Source organism: Anser brachyrhynchus (assembly GCF_964034855.1).
Source record: "Anser brachyrhynchus genome assembly, chromosome: 3".
Lineage (NCBI taxonomy): Eukaryota > Metazoa > Chordata > Aves > Anseriformes > Anatidae > Anser > Anser brachyrhynchus.
Window position 1 is genome coordinate 11,398,174 of NC_137696.1, and position 24,611 is coordinate 11,422,784.

The following is a 24,611-nucleotide window of genomic DNA, read 5'->3' on the forward strand; positions in this document are numbered from 1 at the left end:
ATGAAGAAGTGCAGTCAGCTGGATGGACTTCTGTTCCTATTTCCTGTGTAACTCTCTCTGTATACAGGGCTACTGCCTGCACACACACACGTACAGTGTGCTCACAGTGCACATGTAGAAATAACACAGACAATAACGCCTACTGTATGCCTTCTACATGCTACGCAGGAAATGTTCTTAAGGGGATACAAATTGCTTTTGCATTTATTCACTTACAGGCATTTGCACGCTGCCTATCCGAGCAGTGCCTACCGTTGGTCCCCTCAAACTCTTACCAGCCTTGAGCCTGCAGGGCTGGGGATGAGAACGGCCTAGCGCTAACCGCAGCACCATGAGAGCTCGGTGCACTTTGGCCAAAGCAGAGCTCACGTCGGTGGCACCGAAATGCCAGGGGATCCTGACAGACAGGCAGCTCGGCAGCTTCCCCGCGTCGCTCCCAGCAGCGCGCTGACAAGGCGCAATCTGCCTTTTTGGTGCCGTTTCGGTGATTCGCAGCGCCGCCGGACCCGGTCCCTGACAGCCGGCGGGTCCCGCGTTGCCACCGGGCCACCAGGGACATCGCCGCCGGTCCCTCAGGCCCCAGCACCGGCACTGCCGCGAGCGGCTCCGTTTCCAGTCAGGACCGCAGCTGTCGCCCGCCCTGAGTGGCGGTGAGGGCGGTGAGGGGCGGTGAGGGGCCGTGACAGGCCGTGAGGGGCGCTGAGGGGCGCAGCAGCGCCATCTCCGCGCCGCCAGGGAGCGCTGCCCGCGGGCACGTGCCGCCCGCCCGGCGGGAACCGCATCGCCCTGAGGGGCCGTGAGGGGCCTGAAGGGTCCTGAAGGGGCCGTGAGGGGCGCGAGGGGCGCGGGGCCCCCGGCTGTGACGGGCACTCACCCGCCGCCCGCTGCCCGCCGCCGCTCTGCCCTGCCCCGCCGTGCCGTGCCGTGCCAGTGCCGGGACGCGCCGCCGTTACCCCGGCAACGGCGCGCGGCGGGGCAGCGCGAGGGGGCGGGAGCGGGGTGGGGCCGGCGCGGGGCGAGACGACAAGATGGCGTCTACGGCAGCCGGGAAGCAGCGGATCCCTAAAGTGGCCAAGGTGGCCCGGGTGGCGGCTGTGAACGGGCCGGGAAGGGGGAAGGGGGAAGGGGGAAGGGGGAAGGGGGAAGGGGGAAGGGGGAAGGGGGAAGGGGGAAGGGGGAAGGGGGAAGGGAGCGGGAGCGGGAGCGGGAGCGGGAGCGGGGAAGAAGGAGAGGCCTGGCTGGGTCCCGACCCCGGCTCGGGGCCCGAGCTCCGAGCTCGTCCTCGTCGTGACGGGAGGTTGCAGTTGCGCGTTGAAAGGGGGAAGCGCTAACCGGGCCTTTACTTCACAGGTGAAAAACAAAGCACCCGCGGAAGTCCAGATCACAGCAGAGCAGCTTTTAAGAGAGGCAAAGGAGAGAGAGCTCGAGCTTCTCCCACCACCTCCTCAGCAGAAGATCACAGATGTTGAAGAGCTAAATGATTACAAACTTCGGAAAAGGAAGGTAAAAGCAAAAAAAAAAAAAAAGTAATATTTCTATAAAGCACCAAAATTTTAATATGCTTATTTTAAAGGGAATATGCTTAATTTAAATGGAATGTTCTTCATATTTATTACTTATGCATTTTTTATGTTTTAAAAACTAGCACTATCTTAAGAAAACTGTTACTTTTGTGTAAAAAAACTAAGTTATAAACATGTTTAACAAAATTTGGTAATACATGTTATGTGTTCAGTATGTTTCAAGCATTGCAAGGTGGGTTGCATACATGATTTGTACATAGCTTCTTCACAAATATTATGACGGTATGATGTAACATTAGCAATCTTTGTAGTAGTGCTGGTGATATTTCCATGTCAACTGTTTAAAAAAACCCACAGTGTTCACAAGCAATACTTTAGAACAGATTTCTATACTAATCATGTTTATTTTTTGACAGTTGTCTTGAAAGAACCATTTTGCATGTGAGATTTGAGGTATATTTTTTTCTTTTTTATTGAAAAGGACTGCTTTGCTTGTACAAACTTATGTACAGCTTTGTTTTGTTTTTTTCTTGGATAACTTCTGTCCTGGATCAATAGAAAGCAAAGCAAACATATTCTTAATGAACTGAAAATGTTTTCAACTCGGCTTGATCAGTTACTTTTTAGATATAGTCAACATCTAGAGACAGATTTTTTAGTTTTTTTATTTGCTTGTATGAATTGCAATAATAAGCCACCACATGTTGGCTGCGTTTGAACCGTGTTTAGCCGCATGTTTTATACCAATAGTATTGATTTTGACAGCAGCCAAACATAACGCTGTCATCATTGCACTGAGCTGTGAAATTTGTCTATTACATTTGAAGCCAAAATATTAATTCCGGGGAATAATCATAAGGCAGCATGCTTTAAAGAAAAATGTAAAACAATGTTGTATACAAATCAAAGTGGATAAACTTATGCTGGTGCATTCAAGTATATTCAGGGTCATGCAATGACTAGATTCCATCTAACCAGGTAGTGCTGCCACTGGAATTGCTAACCAGGAGACTGAAAAAAAAGTTCACAATTTTAGTGCTCTCAGTAACTGTTCCATCAATATTTCAGGTATCAGCTTGCAGGAACTTGAGTTTAGTCCTTATCTGTATAGCAATCAACATTTCTAGCTGCTCTGTTATGCAATTTTTAGGAAGTGCTGTGTTGAGTATGTATTGTCACTACATCTATGTAGATGTAGAGATATGTAGGAGAGCACCTGAAGAGCAGCACAAAGGAATTCCAGCTGCTCCAGCCCATACATCACCTTCATCAGGGGCCCAACTTAAATGTCTCTGTGCTAAGCCATAGCATGGGGAGTCAAGAAGGGGAGTTACAGATGTACACACACCTGCAGGGCTGTGACCTCATTGGCATTACAGAGATGTGGTGGGATGGCTCTCCTGGAGCGTTGGGATGGAAGGACATGGGCTCTTTAGGAAGGACAGATAGGGGAGGTGAGGAGGGGCTGTTACCCTCTAATGTCAGTGAGCAGCTGGAGTGCCTGGAGCTCTGCCTGGGTGAGGAGCTGGTGAGGAGCTAACAGAGAGCTGATGGGTCAGGATTACAGAGAGGGTGGGTATGGGTGACATATAGTGGGAGTCTGCTACAGGCCAACTGAGCAGGAAGATGAAGCAGATGAGGCCCTCTACAGGCAGCTAGAAGCAGCCTCATGTTCGCAAGTCCAGGTGGTCCTCAGGGGGAGACTTCAACCACCCTGATACCTGTCATACAGCAGGGTGTAGGCAATCCAGGAGGTTCCTGGAATGCATTGCTGACAACTTTCTTTTCCATGTGGTAGAGGAGCCAACAAGAAGAGGTGCTATGCTAGACCTCATTCTCACCAACAAAGAGAGGCTGGTGAAACTCGAGGGCAGCCTTGGCTGCAGTGACCGTGGGAAGGTGCAGTTTGGGATCCTGAGGCCAACATGGAGGGAGCACAGCAAGCTCGCTACTCTGGGCTTCAGGAGAGCACACTTTGGCCTCTTCAGGGATCTGCTTGGTGTGGAGTACGAAGGGATATGGCCCTGGAGGGAAGAGGGGCTGAGAAAGCTGGTTAATATTAAGGATCACCTTCTCCGAGCTCAGGAGTGAAATGCATCCCAACAGAGAGGAAGTTGTGCAAAAATGCCAGGAAACCTGCATGGATGAACAAGGAGTTCCTGGCCAAATTCAGACAGCAAAAGGAGGCCTACAGAGGGTGGAAGGAAGGAAGGACAGCTAGCCTGGGAGGGTTACAAAGACATTGTTTGGCAGCCAGGGATTAAGTTAGGAAAGCCAAAGTCCTGTTAGAAATAAATATGGCCACGGACATCAGGGGCAACAAGAAAGGGTTCTGTAGGTACATCAGTGATAAACAGAAGACTAGGGAAACTTTAGGCTTTCTCCAGAAGGAAACGGGAGACCTGGTCACCCAGGATAAAGGCGAAGGGTGAGGTACTCAAGGACTTTTTTGCCTCAGTCTTCACTGACAAGAGCTCCAGCCACATGGACTGGGCCCCAGCAGGCAAAGGCAGGGACTGGAATAATGAAGAACTGAAGGAAATGAAGACACGGACTCCAAAATAGTCGAGAAATGGAGACCCTTTATTGTTCCAATGGCAGATATTACATAGCTTTCTGAGCCAGCTGCACGTGGCTAGCGTGCGTAGTTAAAGACTTCTGATTGGTGCATTCCTTTTGATCACGCGTAGCCGGCTATAGGCCCATCCGAGCCTAACAACTTCTTCTCACTGGTTCCCACTTCCTCTTATTCTAGCCTGGTTACCACTCTATGCCCCTGAGTAACCTTCTTCTTAACCCTTAGTGCACCGCCATATCAATCAGCTCCAGTTTGTCACCGAACGGGTCACCCATAAAGAACCACAGAGAGTAGGAGAAGATCAGGTTCAAGACAGTCTAAGGAACCTGAAGGTGCATAAGTCTGCTGGACCTGATGATACATATCATCATATCCCTCGTGGGTCCTGAAGGAACTGGGAGATGTAGTTGCTAAGCCACTGTCTGTCATACTTGAGAGGCTGTGGCCATCTGGTGAAGTTCCCACTGACTGGAAGAGGGGAAACATAACCCCCCATTTTTAAAAAGGAAAAAGAGGAAGACCCAGGGAACTACAGGCCAGTCAGTCTCACCTCTGTGCCTGGCAAGATCATGGGGCAGATCCTCCTGGAAATTCTGCTAAGGCACCTGGAAAATAAGGAGGTGATTGGTGACAACCAACATGGCTTCACTAAGGGCAGATTGTGCTTGACAAATCTGGTGGCCTTCTACAATGGGGTTACAACATTAGTGGAGAGGGGAAGAGCACTGGGGACTGACACTGTTTAACATCTTTGTGGGTGACATGGACAGTGAAATTGAGTGCACCCTCAGCAAGTTTGCTGATGACATCAAGCTGTGTGGTGCGGTCGGCATGCTAGAGGGAACGGATGCCATTCAGAGGGACCTGTACAGGCTTGAGAGGTGGGCCTTTGTGAACCTCATGAGGTTCAACAAGGCCAAGTGCAAGGTCCTGCACCTGGGCTTGGGAAGTTGCAAGCACAAATACAGGCTGGGCGGAGAATGGATTGAGAGCAGCCCTGAGGAGAAGGACGTGGGGGGGGGGGGGGTTGGTTGATGAGAAGCCCAGTATCAGCCAGCAATGTGTGCTTGCAGCCCAGAAAGGCATCTATACCTTGGCCTGTACCAAAAGCAGCATGGCAGCAGGGCAAGGGAGGGGATTGTCCCCCTCTGCTCTGCTCTCGTGAGACCCCGCCTGGAGCCTGCGTTCAGCTCTGGGGCCCCAGCACAAGAAGGACATGGAAGTATTAGAACGAGTCCAGAGGAGGGCACAAAGATGATGAAGGGGCTGGAGCACCTCTGTTATGAAGCCAGGCTGAGGGAGTTGGGGTTGTTCAGCCTGGAGAGGAGAAGGCTCCAGGCAGACCTTACAGCGGCCTGCCAGTGCCTAAAGGGGGCTATAGGAGAGCTGGGGAGGGACTCTTTGTCAGGGAGTGTAGGGCCTGGACAAAGGGTAATGGCTTTAAACTAAAAGAGGGTGGATTTAGATTACATATAAGGAAGAAATTCTTTACTGTGAGAGTGGTGAGGCACTGGAACAGGATGCCCGGAGATGCTGTGGATGCTCTGTCCCTGGAAGCGTTTAAGGCCAGGTTGGACGGGGCTTTGGAAGCTCCTGGTCTGGTGGGAGGTGTCCCTGCCCGTGGTGAGGGGTTGGAAATAGTTATCTTTTAGGTCTCTTCCAACTCAAACCATTCTGTGATTCTATGCAAGACATTTAGAGTTCATTCCAGTAGTAATAATGTGTAAGCCATTTATAAAAAGATTGGTCTGCACAGAAGAATTTTTTTTACTTACAGAAATAATTTTCTTCTCAGACTTTTGAAGATAACATAAGAAAAAACAGAACTGTTATCAGTAACTGGATAAAGTACGCACAATGGGAGGAAAGCCTGAAAGAAATACAGAGGTAATTATGATATAGCTGTAGATCTCTTAAACCTCTTAAGACACATTGATAAACACTCTCAGTCTTAGAGGCATGTTAAATGCACAACTTAACTTCTCTTTGCTTTCCAGAGCCCGTTCCATTTACGAGCGTGCTTTAGATGTAGACTACAGAAATGTCACACTCTGGCTGAAATATGCAGAAATGGAAATGAAGAACCGCCAGATTAATCATGCCCGAAACATTTGGGATCGAGCCATTACCACCCTCCCTAGGGTGAACCAGTTCTGGTACGTTTACAGAGAATGGAGCATTTCTTTTACCCCCAAAGACATCGTTAATTTTTTTTTATTTTGGCATCGTGCAAAAGTACATTGTCTTCTCTTTCTGCAGTTCTTCAGGCTAGCCCCAAAAGAGGTAAAGGCTTAATTTTGGAATAGTTGTATACTTTTCAAATGGTAAGAGTATCGGAGAGAAGGATATTCATGTGTCTGCATGCTGCCCATCACAACACTATAGGTGTTTCTGGAGTGCAAGTGGGGAGTAGGTGTAGAAGTCTCAGTGATGCTTTTATTAAGCACTTGAAAAATGACTGAAATTTATGTACTTACAAAGTGATCGTAAACACTTGATCTTGTTTTCCAAGGTATAAATATACTTACATGGAAGAAATGTTGGGGAATGTTGCTGGATCTCGTCAGGTGTTTGAACGTTGGATGGAGTGGCAACCAGAGGAGCAAGCCTGGCATTCCTATATTAACTTTGAGCTGAGATACAAGGAGGTGGATAGGGCACGTACCATTTATGAGAGATATATCCTTTTTAGTGCAGGGTCACTGCTACCCAAGTTTAGACTTCTTCATTTCTTGCTTGTCTATTCTGTCTCTAGGTATGTCCTAGGCTCCTTTTACTGGGGTGTGCTGGAGTAAAACACCATGCTGAGATCCAGCAGTTGGTATTACATACATGCTTAGTATATGCCTCCAAATTCAGTTAAGTGAATGGACATATCCTGCCACAGCAGTGAATATGTAAGAGCACTCATACTTCTGGCTTTTTTGCAGTTGTCATTTATTTCAGTTTTCTCCTCCTTAACCTTTTTCCTGACCCTTCTTGTCTGACTTCTATTCCTTTTTTTAAATTCAAGTGCTCAGTACTGAACATGAAGCCTTTGCATGCTCAGAGCTGTTTTGAATTCTTCCCAGTTGTGTCCCTTGTATATATCACCCATGGGAGTTGTTTCATATAGTCCGTGAGCTCACTGGGAAGAATGCAATTTGAGATGTCCGATTCAAGTGCTACTGTTTCTTTAACATAGCTCTACTTGTTATTGTTCACCCTGATGTGAAGAACTGGATCAAGTATGCTCGCTTTGAAGAGAAGCACTGTTATTTTGCTCATGCAAGGAAAGTATATGAGAGGGCAGTGGAGTTCTTTGGAGAAGACCATATGGATGAGCACCTGTATGTGGCTTTTGCAAAATTTGAGGAGAACCAGAAAGAAGTAAGACTTCCATACATCAGGCTGATACTAACTATCCCCACAAGATTTCTTTTTGAATATCAAACTCCAGGCTGCTTAACGATCATTTCAATACTTCTGTTTTTTTCCAAAACCTTTGAGGTCTTACTGTAGTCTGAGTTAAGGAATCAATTTTTTTGCCTAGCTTCTATTTGCCTTTTGGTCACATTGAGTAAATATATTCTAAGAAAGTAAGCACAAAATCTACCAAAACTGAAAACGGTGCCTTTAAATCCAATACACGTCCTCAGATTTATAAGTTTGACACTTTACATCAACTGCCTGCTTGATAAAAAGAAGAATTAGATTAGCCATGTACTTCCCAGATGCTCTTGTTGAAGTGCCCAGGCTATTTAGCAATTCAAAACATTCTCTGAACCCCAAACCACAGACCCTTAAAAATATTTTAAATATTCCAAACCTGTAAATGACTAAGTGATGATAGATTTTGGTATTTATAGATTTATTTTTTTTCCCTTCAAGTCTTACTTTTCAGGGAGATTTGTGTTAATCCTGTACTGCAACAATCGTTTACATTAAATACCACTAAAAGGTCATTGACAAACTAAAACACACATTGTGGGGTAGGAGAAGAGTTGCATTCTAAATACAATTCAAGTGATGTTTAATGTTTTCAGTTTGAAAGAGTAAGGGTGATCTACAAATACGCCTTGGATAGAATTCCAAAACAGGATGCTCAAAATCTCTTCAAAAATTACACCATCTTTGAGAAGAAGTTTGGAGATAGAAGGGGAATTGAAGACATCATTGTCAGCAAGAGAAGATTCCAGTATGAAGAGGAGGTGAAGGTATGTATTACAGATATTCACTGGGCTCATCATACATCCACCTGCTGCTTAAGGGAAGCAAGTGTCTCATGATAGGAAGGCTGGCTTTTTATTATATTTATTATATTACCTATGGTACTTCAGCCAAAAAAGATCCCAAGAAATGTGAAGACAGAATTCCATCCACAGGTGAGAGAACAATACTCGTGTTCACTGCTCTTTCATTTCTGCAGTCTAATGTAGATGGTGGAGCCAAAGTTTTTGATTGCACTGAGAACTCATTACCCTTCACAATTTAGCTTGTAACTTATTCCTTCACTTCTGTTATGCAGTAACGTTTACTCATTCATGCAGAAATACCTTTTTATAAGGAAACAGATGTGCCACACCTGTCTATTGTTCACCAAATTATTGAATACTGCATATTTCTTCATTTCCTCTTCTCATACTTTGGTTTGCCTTCACAATGAACGTTTGTAGGTAAAAAAAACAAACAAACAGAGAAATAATGACACTTAACTGACCTTAACCCCCCTCCCCCCCTCAAAACCTCTAGCTCTAGCATACCGGAGACTGACAATTTTTACTAATATTTCAATGATTAGTTTTAAAAGAGAAGTTCTACATAGAAACTGTAAGCAAAGGAACAAGTTTTGTTATTTTCAGTTACTGAAATTTCTTTTCCATTTCTCTGCTCCCATCTTTCTGAAAGGCAAATCCACATAATTATGATGCATGGTTTGACTACTTAAGGTTAGTTGAAAGCGATGCAGATGCAGAGACTGTCCGAGAAGTGTATGAAAGAGCCATTGCCAACGTTCCTCCAATTCAAGAGAAGAGACACTGGAAGAGATATATTTATCTTTGGATTAACTATGCATTATATGAAGAGCTGGAAGCAAAGGCAAGTAGTAATTCTAAGTCTTTCTTTCCCAGGTATTTTCCTTACACTAAATAGCTACAGATAAGTTAATACAAAAAAAAAAAGTTTTGTCATTTGCTACATGATTTGCTATTTAAATCTTTCCCCCTATACACAGACACACTTGTATTTGTGTGTAACGTCTCCCTTACATGGGAGACAAGTATTTAAGCTTCACTAGGTATTTCGTTTATCAGTCATATAACATAAAATTACAAATACAATGGTATTACAAGTAGTATAACAAAACTATTTGTGAAGTTTTGTGAAGCAGTTAAATTCTTGCTACAGTGGCCTTTCGAGACTTTGTCTACCTTGTTATCAGTCATGTAACATAGCTGTGCTTTATTTCATAAAATCATAGTTCAGTGTCTGGTAAAAGGAAAAAAGATTTTTTTCACCCTAAATGCAACACTACTGGTTTAATTGTATCATTCTTAATGAGGAACCTTGTTTCAAAAGACTTACTGACCCTCAGAAGTTACCATCTTTGAATTGTGCACACAGATATGTAGAAAAATGTATACATATTTTTAAGTATATATGATTCTAAACTCCTGTGCTTAAAAATACTGTTCTGCATTTGGTAATCACTGCGTGATATAAAACTGTAATTACTGTAGCATAATCTGAGTAGTGAATGAAGTATTTAGTTTTGCCTGTTCTTACAGGATCCAGAGCGAACCAGACAAGTTTATCAGGCATGTATTGAGCTCATTCCCCACAAGAAGGTATGGCTCCTTCAAGTTCATATAAAGTCTTGGATTAAAAACCTTAGGACCGAGATCCTTTAGTTTTCTCCCCCTACTTCTTTCCACTATTTCCTGGTTCAGAAGTCCCTTAAATTGTCTTTAATCAGGCATACTGTAGAAAGCAAGGCTGAGGTGCATAAGCCCCTCCAAAATGCTACTAGCACATTTCTGAAGACCCTGCTCAAGAACAAGGGAGGTATTTATCCATGGTTTTAAGTAGACTCCCTTCCAGTTTCATAAAGGTAATTTTCCAAAATCCATAGTGTCTCCCCCCTTCCCATTTATGGCATTAGGTGTCTGTAACTTGCATCATCACTGGGAAACAGTAGGCTACACACTGATGTCAGGTTTCCTCATAAAGACATGAAATTGGTGTTTCATCAGTATTTTTAAGTGATCAAGAATGCTATAAAAAGCTGAAATATCACATACTTAGAGGACACTTCAGTGCTGTTAAATGGTAGAAGATTCTTCTATCTCTTCTTTTCCCTTACTTTACTCCTCAAGTTAGTTCTTTCATACCTGTTCTCAACCTGTTTGTTTGCAGTCTCTGCAAAATATCTGTTAGTCAATTTTATGTAGAGTTACCACTTTTTATAGTAACTGTTTCTAATTGTTTACCTGGTCCCAGCTGAGGGAGGTACATTTCATAAACCATCATTAGAGTTTATATCCTCCGTTACAGTCTTCAAGACATGACTTTCCGACTTTTTGGTGTTGTTTTCTTTTTTCCTTTTTTTTTTCCTAGTGAATTTTAACTAAAATATCTGCGTGGCCAAACCTTGAAAACAATTAACCAATGCATTGCTTTGGAATGTCAAGAAATCTTAGTTCCCTGTACTTAGTCCTTCTCTAATGTGTTATTCGTCACATCATATGAGTATCAACTAGGTGGATTAGTGTTAATCTGTAATAATTAAGAGTCGATTAGCAATTTTTCAGTAATAGCTGATATTTTATCAATCAGTTGATTGTTTTACTGTTTTCTTCCTTGGAGAGACTTCTGTCCTGGCTATTTTTACTTTCCATCCGTGGTACAGTAAATTGTCTTGGTGTAGAGAGTTTGTTTTGGGTTGCAGTCTCTCATCTTTTTCAGCAGGAAAACACAGAAGTCAAATGCAACTAACTGCAGTAGCAGTAATGTGTCTCTGTATGTAGACAGTGATGATTTTTAATAAACATGTGCGGAATTAATTGCTAAGCTTCCAACCCAGCCATCACATTGTTCTTTTTCTTTCAGTTTACATTTGCCAAAATATGGCTGCTGTATGCACAATTTGAAATACGACAGAAAAATCTTCCACTTGCCAGAAGAGCGTTGGTAAGCTTTGGTTAATTCCATAATTGACTTTACTAACTAATAGTAACAAGGGAATGGCATAAAAAGATCTTAAATTGTCCTTTATAAATAACTGTACTAATCCACTTAAATAAAGCATCCTAGAAAATCCGCAGGGACCAGTATTTACTGTCATGTATGATTTAAAAAGAAGCATAGCTTGATACGATAAATTAGCCACGGACTGAAATGAATACATCTTTCCCGTTTCAGCTGACAAAATGTACATCTTAATACAAGGGTACCCAAATAAGCTTAGTACACTTGAAACTTTTTAACCGCTGATGATTTGTTTGAACGATCCTTGTACTAACAATAGCTGTTTAAAAACCCAAATCAGTAGGATTTTTTTGACTCTCAGAAATTCAGACTTGCATGATAGATTAAGTCCCAGCTACCTGGTTGCTGACAGAAGCAATCATGGGGACTTTGGGGCAGCACAAGAGCTTCTGCTCAGAATTCACTACCATGTCAGAGTATGATGGAATGCATTTTGGCAGAAAAACCTTCTAAAATGAAAAATTTGCTTTCCCCTCGGTTCAGATATTCTCAATAATTTGGGTGACTGTTAGGAATTTGGAGAGAAAGTTAGTAATGGTAGCAGTTGAGGTGGCTTGACTTTAAAGAGGAAATTGATCGTATACATGTCGCAACAATGATAAGATTATAAATGTGAATGGCCCTCTGTAGCTGACACTAGATCAAGTTTACTCTCTAATGTGCTAATAAAACTTTGTCTGTTGAGCTGGGCTCCTGCCCTTGGCCAGAAAAAAAAACAAAAACAGAGGGATTAAGTCCACTGTAAGACTGTTAATGTCTCCCTGCAGGAGAGGACAACCATCTGTCTTGAAGCACACTTCTGTTCTAGCTTAGTTTAAGATACTTGCAAATTACCTTAGTCACCAATCAGCATCCTGCTTCCAGCCATTTTTATTTTTTTTTTTTTTTTTTTTAGGCATGATAGTTTTAGTATATTCTGGAAAGGCTGTTTTGGTCTCTCTGGAAAACCACAGTTTCCTCAGTTTGTTTTAGACTTCTCTTTTGCTGGTCTTTTCCCTATTGTTGTTTAATTTCTGTTGTTTAGTTTGACAGACCTTTTTTTAGTAGGTTACTTTGCTTATCTTTCAAACCAGCTTTTGTTGGTGCAGCCATCATCTTTTTTGGGGGGGGGATTGGACCTAGATTTGGCATGCAGTTAACCTTGCTTTTGCAGTAAGTTGATTTTGAACCACCTCTTTGGCAAGAAGCCTTGCTTCTGTCCTGAGGTGAGTATCTAGGTCTCACACTGTCACCATGCAGAAGAACAGGTCCATCTCCTGACCCTGAAGCTCTTGTCAGCATGCAGGCAGTACATTGTTATGCCTTATTTTTCACTGGCTGCAGATGTTGCATGGATTCTTTGTTTTCATAGGGTTTGAGAGATGCTGGGACTTGGAGACAGTTGCCAGGACAGGCTGAAGCCTGTGCTGCTTAAGAAATAGTAATGGGGTGGGCTATGGGGAAGAACCAAGCATATTTTGAAACAGAAAATGCATTTTTAGAGCTGGAGAGGCCTAACGGTGGCCAAATCAATATTTCAGAGTTGTGGTTTCCTCCGTTTTTGTTAAGTACCAAGATAGGCAATGTGTAGTGAAGTTCTGCAGGAGAATTGCATTAAGGGAAGTTGGTCTCAAATTACTTATTCATACCACCTTGAAGGAGCAGAGGTTCCAGTGCCTAATAAATAATACTTGTCTTCAGAAATGTGTCAGAGTGAAGCTCACTATATACATGTCACAGGCGTGGTCAGTCTTAACTATTGCTTCAAAAGATGCCCAAATTAAAAATCAGAAACTGCTTTCTTGTGGCTTGGTACTTGTGGCTGAGGACAGGCAGTTTTGTTCAGATGCTGAAGCATATCAAAACAAATTCGGTTTAAACTTTCTTCTCCAGCTATCCATCACTGTAAGTCAGCGGTCAGGTAATGTGGACAATTCTCTATGTAATGATGCATAGCACTAGTAGTCCGGGAGACGGTTTCTCTTGGTATAATTTGTTTTATAAGATACTTCAGAACTACTTACCTGAAGACTGGCACAGACTGGTACTGTGCTTTCTTCAGCTTTTGATGCAAGATGAAGCGTTCATTTGTTGAGCCACGGTGAGATTCAATTAATACTTCATGGGAAGTTGATGTTACTTAAAAGTGTGTAACCAGTCAGAAAGTTTTCTATTTTCAGGTTTTTGTTGATGTTTTATGTATGCACACTCATTTTGCAGACAGTGATTAGATTTCGTATTAGCCCTGACCAGTGTCTTAAAACAGACTCTGCTCAAAAATGCATTTCAGTTAAATACCAAACAGTAAAAAGTTGTTTAGAAATAGCAGTGTGGTGGGTTTTTTTGGTTTTTTTTTTTTTTCCTCCTCCTTGGCAATATCTCTTAAGTGTTTTTTGGCTTTTGGCTTCTTAACAGGGAACATCCATAGGTAAATGTCCAAAAAACAAACTTTTTAAAGGCTATATTGAACTGGAGTTACAACTGCGAGAATTTGATCGTTGCCGAAAGCTGTATGAAAAATTCCTGGAATTTGCACCAGAAAACTGCACATCATGGATTAAATTTGCTGAACTGGAGACCATCCTTGGTGATATTGACAGAGCCCGTGCAATATATGAATTGGCTATTGGCCAGCCCCGGCTAGACATGCCAGAGGTAAGGGGGAAGATGAACTTAACATTTGAGTAATTTTAAGGTATTTGTTACATAGTGTAGCTAATTAAAATGTAAATGATCTAACAGCTTGAACAGAACATCTTACCATCGCAGCCTAGCCTGTGTCTCATTAATGTAGCATCTGTTTCTTAGCAGGGTACACGGGACTATAAAACCCATGACAAAGAATGGAGAGAAAAACATGCTTATAGGAGTAAGCTAAATGGATTATGTGGGCAAGATTTCATATTACTTAGTCTTAATCTTAGCTAATACAGTGAATTAATACTCAGATCTCTGAAATTCATTTTTACAATGTTCATGTTTATCCATGCTCCTCCACTGAAAACTTTTTTTTTTTTGGCATTATCTCAGTGTTACATACAGGGTTATTTGAAGAGGCTGTGAACGTAAGGGGAGACTTCTGTTTTGCAGGTTCTTTGGAAATCCTACATTGACTTTGAAATTGAGCAAGAGGAGTATGAAAAAACAAGAAATCTTTACCGCAGATTACTTCAACGGACACAGCATGTTAAGGTACCCAGGATACAGAATTGGGCTTGAATTGAGTCCATGGTTGATGGAAAGCCTTGACTGCCTGGCTGTCTGAAATCAACTGAGAATCTAAGTTCAGTCTCATGCCAGTGGTATTAAAAGGAAAAAAAAAATTCTAACTTTCCTATAACAAAAGGAATATCTTATATGAAAGAAGACTTTGTAGAAGCTTTGGAAAGCAGCCCTCTTCCTGCTGAATTGCTTTGTAATTTTAGATGCTAAAACATTGGAAAGAAAAATTGGTTGTGATTTTCATCGTGTAATTTGGTGCTGTCATTTGACTGAATTCAAACAGATTTATCATGACCTAAAATAAGTGCAAGAGGTTTGTCAAAGTTGCTTATGTGAATATTCTGTCTTGTCAAAATGAGGTAAATATCACACGTGAAACAAACATGAAATTTCTGGGTATCTGCTTATAAAAAAAAAAAAAGTACTTTAGACTTGCATTGATATTTCCTTTTTTGGTTGCTTTGTTTTCTTTTAAACTATCACTTAACCTGTCATTTTTGTAAGACTTTAGGATGGAAGTTTCATCTTGATTTTTGTTTTTTCTGCCACAGGTATGGATCAGCTTTGCACAGTTTGAACTATCTGCTGGAAGGGAAGAGAGTTTGTCAAGATGTCGGCAGATTTATGAAGAGGCTAATAAGGCAATGCGAAACTGTGAGGAGAAAGAGGAGAGAGTCATGCTTCTGGAATCCTGGAAGAACTTTGAAGAGGAATTCGGAACTGATACCACCAAAGAGAGAATAGAAAAACTTATGCCTGAAAAAATAAAGAAGAGGAGAAAACTGCAGGCTGAAGATGGGGTAAGAGGAAACATAATGCAAGTACCCTTTCTGAATTCTTGATTGCGTTATGCTGAGATCTGATACTCATGACAAATTCAGCAGTGATGGGTGCTCTAACTGCATACCAGTATTACTGCTCTGATCGAAGACAAGCATTGTCCTGAAATACACACTGCTAAGCTCCTTGCTCTTCAGCAGGCCAGGCAAATGAAACTAGCTGTAGGTAGAACTATACTGACAGTGTTTGTTTCGTAACTTGGCAAGCTGTTCATCACATCTGCTTGTTTGTTATGCACAGCAGAAGTAGTACAGTCTCGCACCCATTCAGCTTACTGGTTTTAGCTGCTATGGATGTTGTAACAAACATGAATTTTAATTTTATCTCATTTTTATGCTTATTAGAAGCATCTTCTAATAGCTAACATTAACATGCAAATTAAACCTGCTTTCTTTTTTTTTTTCCCCTAGTCTGATGCTGGCTGGGAGGAGTATTATGATTATATTTTCCCAGAAGATACTGCCAATCAGCCTAATCTCAAACTACTTGCAATGGCTAAACTCTGGAAGAAACAGCAACAGGAGAGTGAAGCTGCAGAAATGGATCCAGACAAAGACATTGATGAAAGCCAACCTTAATAGGTTGCCTTCCCCTGTTCCTTTTCTTGGGTGTTGTACAGTATTTTCATTGGCGATGAATAAATGTGCTTGAAGGGTTTTACTATTTTTGACTTCAGAGAAATTTTTTTTTGAAAAAAAAAAGCACTGTATTGGAGGTGATTCTCTGTTATGGTGTCTTATTTCTAGCAACTGAAAGGCATTGTCCTGAGGCAAGTACAGGAATCTGCAGCTATTACCACCAGTCTGAGAACTGTAAGAAGTGGACAGCAGCTTTGTTTTTAGGACAAGACTGACTGTTCTCAGGCTCCTAGAAAACGTCCCAGTCAGTACTGTACAGGGATACCAACTTGCCAAGACAACAGATCTAATTTCTTTAATGAGAAAGATGTCTTCAATTCATTCCTCATTTGATTTTTTTTTTCCAGTAGTTCTGTAAAATATGTATGATCATGTGGATAGTTGAAAATAATACATGCTGTTGATTGCAATCTGTTCAACTTCCTACCAAAGTCAGCTTTTATCCCAGAAAACTATTCAGGACGGACAATAATAGAAACTAAATATACTGAAACTAACCCCTGAAAGACAATTCTATAGAAATTAGTGCCAAAAATATTGTATATATTACATAATAGAGATATTTAGATAAACATATTGGCAACATATTTTATAGTAAATTACCTATTGGAAATAAAGTTGAAGCAACATAAGCAGGCTTCTCATTGTTACTTTTTGTACTTCAGAGGGAAAAAGCAATGAGCAGAAGATTTTCATAAAGTCTTGGGGGGAGTCTTTTTTTTTTTTTTCTAATTCATAAGTACAATAGAAAATGCTCTTGTTCATGGCCAGGAGAGGTCCAGAAAGGTTATGCAGAGGAAGGTCCCATGTGGCCCTGGGTGATGTTCAAGGGCAGGAGAGCCCAGGTGGTTTCCCCTGACCCTGCCCACTAAGAGGCCTGGGCCTGGTTCCAGTGCTAGCTGGTGGCAATTACAGTGATTAGGCTTTTACCCCTGCAGAGCCATTTTGGAAGGCTGATGGGAGATGGGATGCACCTGGCCAAGGAGAGCAAAGCCTTATTTGCCTGCAGGCTGGCCAATCCAGTGAGGAAAGTGGCTTTAAATTAGGAATGGGAGGTAGCAGCTGGAGGTGGTGGGTGTCAGGTGGGAGACTCAGGGTGATAGGATGTGTTTGCTGGGGATGTACCCCCAAACATGGGAATGCTGAGAGGATGGAGTTGGGGATGTGCTTCCCTTGCCCTTGGAGTGTCTGCTGGAGTGGGTGCCTATCTGAAGTGCTCACAGGATGAGTCTGTGCAATCCTCTGCTTACCCTGGTAAGTCCTTCCAGCCCTGTTTTGTCCCACATTCAGTGATATTATTTTATGCAGCTGGCTGACCAGCAAGGAAAAGTCTTGCTCATACAGTCTTGTCCTTGGGTTACTTGTTAATCATCATTCTTCTTAGGTAAAATTAGATGTTTGGGTTTTCTTATCAGCCATATAAGTTTATACAGTCTCTCTTAAAGCCTGATTATTGAGTGTGTGTGCTTTTGTTTGCTTTGATAATTTCAGTGCAACTGCTGGCTGTGATGCTGATGTATGTTTGTGCCAATTCTTTCTTGTGAAATCTTCCTAAAAGCTTGCACAGTAAATCAGTATTGTTTGTAAAACCAACCATATTGTATTGATATACAAGGTAAAATCTAGCTTATCTAAATTTATACTGGCTTTTATGCCTTCTGGGCTTTAATTTTGCCAGTAGTCTTTAAATTTTTCAGTGGGAGGCAGCTGCTGTAGTCCAACTGTGTCCCGGCAGCCGAGCACAGCTCTCAGCTGGCCAGGCGTGCTGGGGCACCAGGCGGCAGCAGAGACGCTTCGTCTTGAGGCTTTCTGCTCGAGTGCAAGTCTCAGGGCTCTGTTCTTACAGACTGGGAAATACTGGGTGATCTGCGTCCTGGGGCTTGTGCATAGCTTGAAACGTTTGAAACGTACTTGAGATGTAATGGGAACAGCTAAAGAAATCTCTTCTGCAGTAGTTTTTCCTTAAAATTGTGGATTGCTGATTTTGAAAGAGATTTTTGGCGCATGCACGTTTTTTCTGCTGGCAGAGAGCAGAGGAGAAGAGGGTCAGTAGGGCAGCTGTGACTTCTAGGGCTTGCTGGCTGAGTCCTTGGGCTTCACAAATGCGTGCATACTAATTGTAGCTAAAAATCTGAAATGTTTACTGTCTTCTGGATAAAGCTCTCCTGTTTTGCACACCTTATCTCAAGCCTATTAAAGATTTTTCTCAAAAATATTTGTAAGAGAAGCTGAATGCAGCAATGTTATGGTGAAAACTGACTTTTCAAGCTCTTTGCTGAATGCTGGGGCGATGTTTTCTTTGTCTTAAAGACAGAAGCTGAATGAAGAACACCAGATAAAAAGAGGAGCGAGCTGCTCCTTGTGTGGGTGTTATGGAGCACAGGTGTTTCTGGTCACTTAGACTCACACCATTCTCCTTTTCCTGCTCCATGCGTGAGCCAGGAAGAAGCAAAACATCGGGTGCATGGCTGCTGTTTGGAGGCAGGTCAGGGTGTGTGGGCTGGCCTGGCAGCAGGGTGGGGTGCACCAAGCTGGGAGTTTGCCTGCCCGCCCTGCCCTTGGAAGCACAGTGGTGCTGGTCTCTCTCCAGGCAGCCTGCTGCAGTGCCTGGCCGCTTTGCTGTTGGACCAGCCATCGTGGAAAACCATGCAAGCCTTGTACAATGGGACACGTGCTGGGCTGTTGTCTTTCTGGTGGCCACAGGGAATTTGTTTCCTGTTTGCTGCTGATTTGCTTACATGAGGGAGGACACGGTGCCTCTTCTTCCTGAGTGTGAATTGTCACAAGTGTCACCTGAATTGTGCAAGGTGCTCCTCTGAGCCCAGACCAGTGGTCACTTTGTGTCAGTGTCTGTCCTCTTGCCTGCTCTGCCAGTCCTGTTCACCACCTTGCTGTTACAAGACTGGGGGTGCTGAGCCTCCTGGCCCCCTCCGGAGGTCTCAGGGAAGCTTTGCTCCACAGTTTTGCCTGTGGGTGCTTCCTGGAGGCACAGAGAGCAGGCCTGCACAGAGAAGCAAGAGGGAGGTGTGGAAGTGGCATCTCCAAACCCTTCCACTTCTCCACCCCGTAGCCCTGGGCCTTCCAGAGCTGTTCCTCATGCAGTTTCTCTCAACCTGGGTGTTGGGGACTCAGCTTCACCTGTCCCGGCCAGGAGACACCTGTGCAGGGAGCAGAGTGCCGGGCATGCTGGCCACCCATGGTGCTCTCCCTGTTTCCCTCCTTGGAACAGTGATGAGACTGTGCAGGCTTAATGGGCTGCCACCTTGTTTATTCCATGGGGGGGTTATCCCACAGAAAGCTAAACAAAGCACATCTGGTAAAGAAATTTCTCTAATGATTGTGCAGTCAAACACTGCCGGGCTCAAAGCGTGTATTTCTCTTTGACGCTATGTACAAACACAGGGATGAGTGTGTACCTGAACTTCAGGCTCTCTTAGTAATTGTTCTGTGATGTTCTTCCCTGCACACGAACTCCATGTCTGTATGAAGAACTTGGTTATAACAGGCTTTGATGCCTCTTCTGACACGATTGCCTCTGGGGCAGAGGGCTGCTGGGGAGAGCTGGCGGTGAAAGGAACATGGGCTGTGTCCCAGCTGGGCTCTGGGGAGCGATGCTCGCGGGTTTCCTCCTTGCAGGTTGGATGCAGCAAGTCTCTTTATCATCGTGTATATGTATAATTCATATAATGCATATGTATAAGATTCTGAATAATTTCAGCAGAATTCCTCTGCTAGTGATAAGGAGGAATGCAAGAACTCGCATGCATTTTTAGTAAGTGAGGGAACTTGCTGATAAAGTGTATTGATAATGCAGTGGTGGCTTTTATACAGCCTCCTCTATCTTAATTTGTATGGATGACATATCATTAGATGTCTTTATTTCATCCTTATATTGAAATAATGTTTGTATCCTGGCAAGTCATAGCCCTGATAATAGCAATTTACAGTTTGCAAGGATTATTATTTTTTGGTAGATATAAAGAGCTCTTATGCTGGTGAAGAACTGCCTGCTTGATTAAACAGGTAGGGCTGGCTTCTGTTAGGTTAAGAGAGAGCTAACATTTCAGCTGCACTAGATGGGAGGTAATTTAGAGGAGATTGATGCCACCTTTGCAGTTCCCTACACCCTGGTGGATGGTAACTGCAGAAGTGGAAAACTGACTTGTGCAATTTAAAGTTTGCTTTGAAAAGATTTTTTTGTTGTTGTTATTCTACCTTTGTCTCACTGCTGCAGCCCCTTGCCTTGTCCTCCCCAAGGTAAGTGGCTTTTCTTCCAGGTGTCCCCAGGACACTGGGGTGCTCTCCCCTGTCCTGAGCTCTGAGCTTCTTAGCCATTCCTGCATCTTTGAGATGCAAAGTGCTCAAGGCTGTACCCAGGCTCAGCTTTGTGTTTCCCAGATACTTCCCCTGCTTCCCCACTCTTTCCCTACTAGAGAATGCATCTGACCTCCTGCAGGCTTCTGTGTTTTGCACTGCTCTGAAGAGTAAGGCTGAAATGGTTATAACACATGTCAAAGCGATGTTGCACTAGATTACAGTGTGCATCAAGAAACTGAGGTGGCGGCTCTGGTAGAGGCTATAATGTCATCTGTCTTCTCCCTGATGGAGAGCTACACTGTCAGTGTCTGAGCATCTGTCTCCAGAGATGCTCCTGAGCACCAGCCCCTGCACTGATGCCTCCCCCACATGCATAAAACTGTCCCTTCCACACAGCAGATGTGGCCACAACTGTCTCCCATGGGACTATTGAAGATGCCTGAGTTTGACTGAAAGAGGACGCGCTTCAGTAGATGCCTCCAGGCCCAGCTTCAGTGTGGCAGACGCCTGTTACTGCAGCATGCTTCTGTGCTGCTTGGCTGGTGGAGTCACTGAATCCACAGCATGAGATGGGGATGGCTTATAACCCTGGTCTTCCTCAGCTGCACAAGTTGTAGAAGCCCATCAATTCTGCATGCCTGAATTCAGGGCCAGGTTTCTGTGAACAACCAGGCATTGTGGCTAATGGCAACCTGTCCTCCTGTGCTGCTGGCCTGGTTTCAGGAGCACTGCAGGCCCCATGGCTGGAGTGTGGATGTGAGGAAATGAGGATGGGGTGGCAGTGGAGAGGCTTGGTCCAGTGACTATCATGTGCTGAGGCTGTGGGGAGACAGCTGCAAGGAGGCTGGAGGGATGAGGAGCCCATCAGTAACTTCCATCGTGCTGAAGACAAAGGTGTGGGTTATGAACTTCAGGCAGACTTTCCTGGGAAATCAGTGTGTGGAAGGGGAGGAGGTCTGCAGATGTTCTCAGCAGCCACAGACCTGACTGTGAGGATGGAGTAGGAAAAGGCAGTCAGCAATCTCTATGAAGAGAGTTCTATACAAAAACACAAATTTTGAGTAGAATCTGGCATCATCAACCAAACTTCTTCCTGTTACATGAGAGGTGGGAAGGAGCCTGAGCTGGGGAAGCCAGAGCTCCAAAGCGGTATCTGGTGGGTGATAAGGCAGGAGGGAAAGGTGGAGAATTGCAGCTCCCAGGGCAGCCTGAGGTTGTCTCGAGCAGCTGGTGCCTATGACATCGGCTTGCTCCTGTCCTGCACCTGCAGTAGGGGTTTTGTGGCGTGCTGGGGAATTGGAGCTGCGAAGCTCCCACAGTCCATCCTGGGAAAGAAACCACAGACCTCCACCAGCGTGAAGACTGGCCCTGTCCAGGAACAGCAAAACAAAACCACAACTGGCCTCATTAAACTGAGCCTGCAACATCCCCGCTGCTACCTGAAGAATGTGGTGAAGTGTGAGGTCTCTTGTGTGTCTGAGAGCCACTGCAGTGTTGCTAAAGCCCAGTTCTGGACAATGTTGTCAAATATGAGGATTTAGAAAAACTGCATGTTAAAAATAAGTACAGCAGGATCATTACATGTTTATTTTTTTAAAACTATAAGCCTTTTGAATACTCTCCCATGCACTTCAAAGGTCATTTAAAGGCTTATTCTTTGTATTTTCTGACTTCAGTTTTAATCTTTGCAAACTTGCTAGGGTACGCTTTGGTGATATTGAATCTTTAAGCAAAGGACTGCCCTAAAAAAAAGGGGGGGAGAGGTGTGCAAAATAGTGGGTTGAAGAACTGCTCCTAGACCAATTGTAATTTTATTAAGCAGTACTTCACAGTTGTGTTCTGGATGCTAAGCAGCATTAAACTGCTGCTGGATGGTTAGAACAGACGCAGAAGTAATTTCTTTTTAATGGGGCTATGACACATCTGACTTTTAAAAAGCAATCAGCAGAGAAGAGTTTTGACTCAAATTCTGAAATTTTATGATAAAATCAGCTGTTGTTTTTTTTCCATGCCAGACTAAACACAGCAAAATCTGACACTGTAAAGCATGCTGCAGAAGGTGACTTTGTAGGAACAGCCTCACAGAGGTCTGTGTTATCTTAAAAAATCCATTCAGACTTTACATCTTTTAAAACTAAGGCCAGTGATTTTTTGTCAGTTCTGTGGGCACACAAGGACCTGAGTTGGCCAACCATGCTACTGCTGAAGCAGAGCTTTGGGCAGTCAGAAAGCAAGCCTGTGTGTTCCCCTCTGATGTGGGGAACCCATGGGAGCAGGTCTGTAGGAGCTGCTCAAACAGGTGATGTGTCAGGCTTGTGACAGAAGAGATCCTCACTCACTGGACAGCCCTTTGCACGGGTGGCTGCTCTGAGCTGTCTGAGGGAGGGGACAGGTGTATACCACCCATGGGGCTGCCGGAGGTCACACCGAAAGCCTACTGATTGTCGATAACTGCAGAGGGTTGAGCAGCCTCAGGCACCAGGCAGTCCTTGTCTTGATGGTGCCTTGGTCCAGTGACAGGTGACACCTGCTCAGAGCATGGGGAACTGCTTCTCTCCTTGCAAAGTGTGCTTCCAGAATTGGCATGGAAGGCTTTGGTTATATGCCCATAAGAATACCTATAACATAGTTACAGGTAGCGTAACTGTGTAACATATAGGTAACATAAACATACAATTAATGCTAATATACTATATGTCACCCTATAATTGATTCATGTATTTAAAAGAACATAGTGTCCAGGCTAGTTGTAACATACATTTTGGCAAATTAACTACAGGTCTGGAGATGTACTGCATTATTTATAGACACCTTGATGAGCCAGCTGTCAGCCATTTCCTTACTGCTGTAATGGCAATTGTAGCATCTGAGCTCATCACAGGCACTTAAACATGGAAATAATCTTGTTCCTCCTTCTTTCTCTCCTGGTACATAGGAAGGATAACTTGATTATTTTTATTAGGGTTTTGTTTTCTTTGATACTTTATGGGCTTGCTGTGTTTCCCTGCTTAGAAGGCACTTGTGTGAGGTCAATTCAGGCGAAGAAATGAGTTTTGCAGCTGGCTCTGAGCTGGAAGCTCCTCAAGTGGTCGTTCTGGGGAGGTGAGCTGTGCAGTGGAGGCCACGTCTCCTCTAGCAGGTTCCCTTATCTTTCGCAGCCACTGCCTTGATCCAAAGTGCCCTCTCTGCAGCCTTGTTCTACTGGGATGTTGAAGCCGTATGGAGAAGGAGATGGTTTCCAATATTTATAGGCAGCCTCCTGGAGATGGAGGGCTTTGAGTAATAGCACGAAGACCATGACCTGAATCTCACAAGCTGGCAAAGACAGGGCAGTGATGTAATGTGGCATGCTTGCAGGATTATTGCTGAGCAAATAGATTATCAGTTATACCTTTGGGTTGTTCCCCCCCTCCCCCCCCCCCGAGAAATATTTCTAGAAGTAATTATAATGAGAGCTGCAAGCTGCATATCACAGCAAGAGGAGCATCTGAGACCTGCCTCTTACTTCAGATTTTCATGTAGGAATTGAGGGGTATTCATCACTTGTAATCTAACTCTGCTTAAAATCTGCTGCTTGAATTTGGCTCTGAGGACTCAGAGGTGGTGCTGGGATCTTCACTTTTGTATGATGGGACTTAGCGTGGGCTGCATACCTGGTACAAGAGTCTTTACTGGAAGTAATGTTGCTTTGCTTGGCTGCCATCTAATTGCTATTTAAGAAGTCCTGGTGCCTCTGTGGCCAGTGTCTGCACTGTGCATAAAGACAGGGAGCCACAGCAGGTGTGAGTCACCTCCAGCATGTATCCCAAGCTGCTCTAATGCCAGGTGGAACAAGATCTCAATGTTCAGCGGGGGGGCTGGGAAGGGACTGGGTGACCTATATAGGATAGTGTTTCCATGGCAACCTTAGCCATGTGAGATGGTGTTTTGGGTGGCACGTTGGCTTCCTGCTGAAGTCGGCAGGGCCTCCTCCCAGCCTGCCTGCCCAGGTGGGACCCCCTCCTGCTGGGAAGACCCACGTGCTCCCAGCCAGCTCTGTCCAATGCCATGCCGACAGGCGGCCAGGTGTAGCTCTGCTTACCTGAAAAGCAGTATATGGCAAATGATGCACCTGGTGCCACCCCCTTATCTGGCTCTTAGTTACGGTGGAGGGAGGAGGGGAGATGTCTAGCAGCTCCTCAACCCCGCTGGCTGATGCTGCTGCCTAGAGCCAGGTTGCACTGCTTTGGAGCACAGCTCCTTGTGGGGCTTTGGCTCTTGGCTGCA

The 24,611-nt window shown here is 44.0% G+C and overlaps 3 protein-coding genes across 8 annotated transcripts in view; 2 read left to right on the forward strand and 1 right to left on the reverse strand.

The window, feature by feature from the left end:
• Positions 1-971, reverse strand: part of CFAP61 (cilia and flagella associated protein 61) — a 111,690-nt gene extending 110,719 nt beyond the window's left edge. For 4 of the 6 annotated variants that reach the window (XM_080584997.1, XM_080584996.1, XM_080584995.1 and 1 more), the window contains exon 1: positions 276-860. In XM_080584997.1, coding sequence (XP_080441123.1) covers positions 276-333 — 58 coding nt within the window. In that variant the 5' untranslated portion in view covers positions 334-860. The other 2 variants (XM_080584993.1, XM_080584994.1) reach the window with 2 other exon arrangements.
• CRNKL1 (crooked neck pre-mRNA splicing factor 1) lies at positions 937-16,660 on the forward strand. Its single transcript, XM_080585001.1, has 14 exons — positions 937-1,076; positions 1,351-1,503; positions 5,897-5,988; positions 6,099-6,257; positions 6,614-6,780; positions 7,292-7,470; positions 8,127-8,297; positions 8,989-9,180; positions 9,870-9,929; positions 11,191-11,271; positions 13,744-13,983; positions 14,419-14,520; positions 15,102-15,350; positions 15,801-16,660. The coding sequence occupies exons 1-14, from the start codon at positions 1,029-1,031 to the stop codon at positions 15,966-15,968; spliced, it is 2,061 nt and encodes a 686-aa protein (XP_080441127.1). The 5' UTR covers positions 937-1,028; the 3' UTR covers positions 15,969-16,660.
• Positions 16,661-16,792: 132 nt separating this feature from the next.
• The window catches only part of RIN2 (Ras and Rab interactor 2), a 344,774-nt gene continuing 336,955 nt past the window's right edge, over positions 16,793-24,611 (forward strand). The window contains exon 1 of the mRNA XM_080584982.1: positions 16,793-17,282. The gene's annotated coding sequence lies outside the window, so the exon portion shown is untranslated. The remainder of the gene's footprint in view (positions 17,283-24,611) is intronic.